Genomic DNA, 1,553 nt, shown 5'->3' on the forward strand with positions numbered 1-1,553 from the left:
CGCCTACATGATGTCTTTTTCTATGCTTCCTGCACCCCCACATCCCCCACATTTCCCACCCCCACCCCATACACACATACCCTCCCCTGGCTGGCGTGTCTTTCCAAAGACAAGGCAAAATTAAGATCCTCTTGTCTCAGTGACATCATTCTGGAACCCCTCCTCCCACCAGGGCCCTAGGCATCAAATAGCTGGTGGGTAGGAGAGGAGGGAGTGAGGGAGGGCAGGGATAGGTCCTTGGTGTACAGTCGCTTTTTTCTGTTTTGTTCTGGGCCCAGATTCTTGCCTGCTGGAGTGCAGTTCAAAGCCTGTTCTCTTATGATCATCATAATACTTTGTCTTAATGCAGCCACGAGGCTCTGAGGAGTTCAAAGTGTTTTGCTAGATCTATTTTCTGGGCCTTGGGATCTTAGGGAATTGCTCCTCCACCTCCAAAATGAAAACAAAGGCTCTTACAGAGCCCAGTGTAACATTGATGAGGGTTTACCGTGTCTGAGGCTCGGGCTTGAGCCCTTCACACGTGGCCTCCTGTAATCCTTGCCTTGGAACTGAGTGCTGACTGCTGTGATAATTCTAACTTCTCAGATGAGAAAACTGAGGCCAAGACAACTGGCCACATGGAGAAGTCCATGGATTAGAGAAGCAGACTCAGGCCTGGTGGTCTCTGAACCCAGGTCTTGGGCTCTGTGCATCCTGCCAGCTTTTGAGGGTGGTGAGGAGGAAGGGGCATTCTCTTATTCCAAGGGAGCTTCTCTACCTTGAAAGAAAATTCTCTAGGGAGTCAGGGGAGTTGATGGGCTCTGAAGTGTTCTTTTATTTAGATGTGATCACTGAAGCCCAAAGAGGCTGAGAAGCCTGCTCAGGTTATGATCTGGCTTCTTAATGCTGGCAATGGGGCCAGACCCCCTAACCCCACTTCCAGCGCACATCTCCGTGCCTTCCCGTTTCTGCCCAGGTGTCTCTAGAGGCAGCTCTGTGGACCCTCAGGAGCTTCATCCTCTCTCCCCTCCAGGCCTTTTAAACCTAGAGAAGCTGCTCCGGCAATTCCTTATCTCCAAGGACACGCTGTCTGTCCGCATGCTGGATGACACCCGGGACCCCACCCCGCTCCTCAAGGAGATCCGGGACGACAAGACGGCCACCATCATCATCCACGCCAATGCCTCCATGTCCCACACCATCCTCCTGAAGGTAGGAGCCTCCCTCTCTCCCCTCCCCTGCTGAGCTCCCACCCTCCGCACTCCTTGCCTTGAGGGTCCTCCTGAGCTGAAGCTGACGGAGCCCTGGGCCGGACCTGAACTCTGACAAACCTCTCCCTGTGCTTCCATTTTCAATGGGCAGTTCCCAAAAACTGAAGAAAGCAGGGTGAGGGTGATGTCGTTTTCAGCACTGGGGCAGCAGGGCAGTAGGCAACGGAGACACCTAGATGCTGCCAAACTTAGACTCTGCGAAGGGCTCTGTGGAGAGGTCTGTGGGTGCCTAGGAGGGGCTAGGGTGGAGCACCCAAGGGGCTTGGGCAGAGGCTGTTTGCCAAATGGTATAGAAATGTTTCC

At 53.6% G+C, this 1,553-nt stretch overlaps 1 protein-coding gene across 2 annotated transcripts in view; it reads left to right on the top strand.

Moving 5' to 3' along the window:
- GRIK4 (glutamate receptor, ionotropic, kainate 4) overlaps positions 1 to 1,553 on the top strand; it is a 432,235-nt gene that overhangs the window by 269,808 nt on the left and 160,874 nt on the right. For both annotated transcript variants that reach the window (XM_011926979.1, XM_011926978.1), the window contains exon 6: positions 1,013 to 1,191. In XM_011926979.1, coding sequence (XP_011782369.1) covers positions 1,013 to 1,191 — 179 coding nt within the window. The remainder of the gene's footprint in view (positions 1 to 1,012; positions 1,192 to 1,553) is intronic.

The sequence above is a fragment of the Colobus angolensis genome, unplaced genomic scaffold, assembly GCF_000951035.1.
Source record: "Colobus angolensis palliatus isolate OR3802 unplaced genomic scaffold, Cang.pa_1.0 Scaffold7, whole genome shotgun sequence".
In the NCBI taxonomy this organism is placed as follows: Eukaryota; Metazoa; Chordata; class Mammalia; order Primates; family Cercopithecidae; genus Colobus; species Colobus angolensis.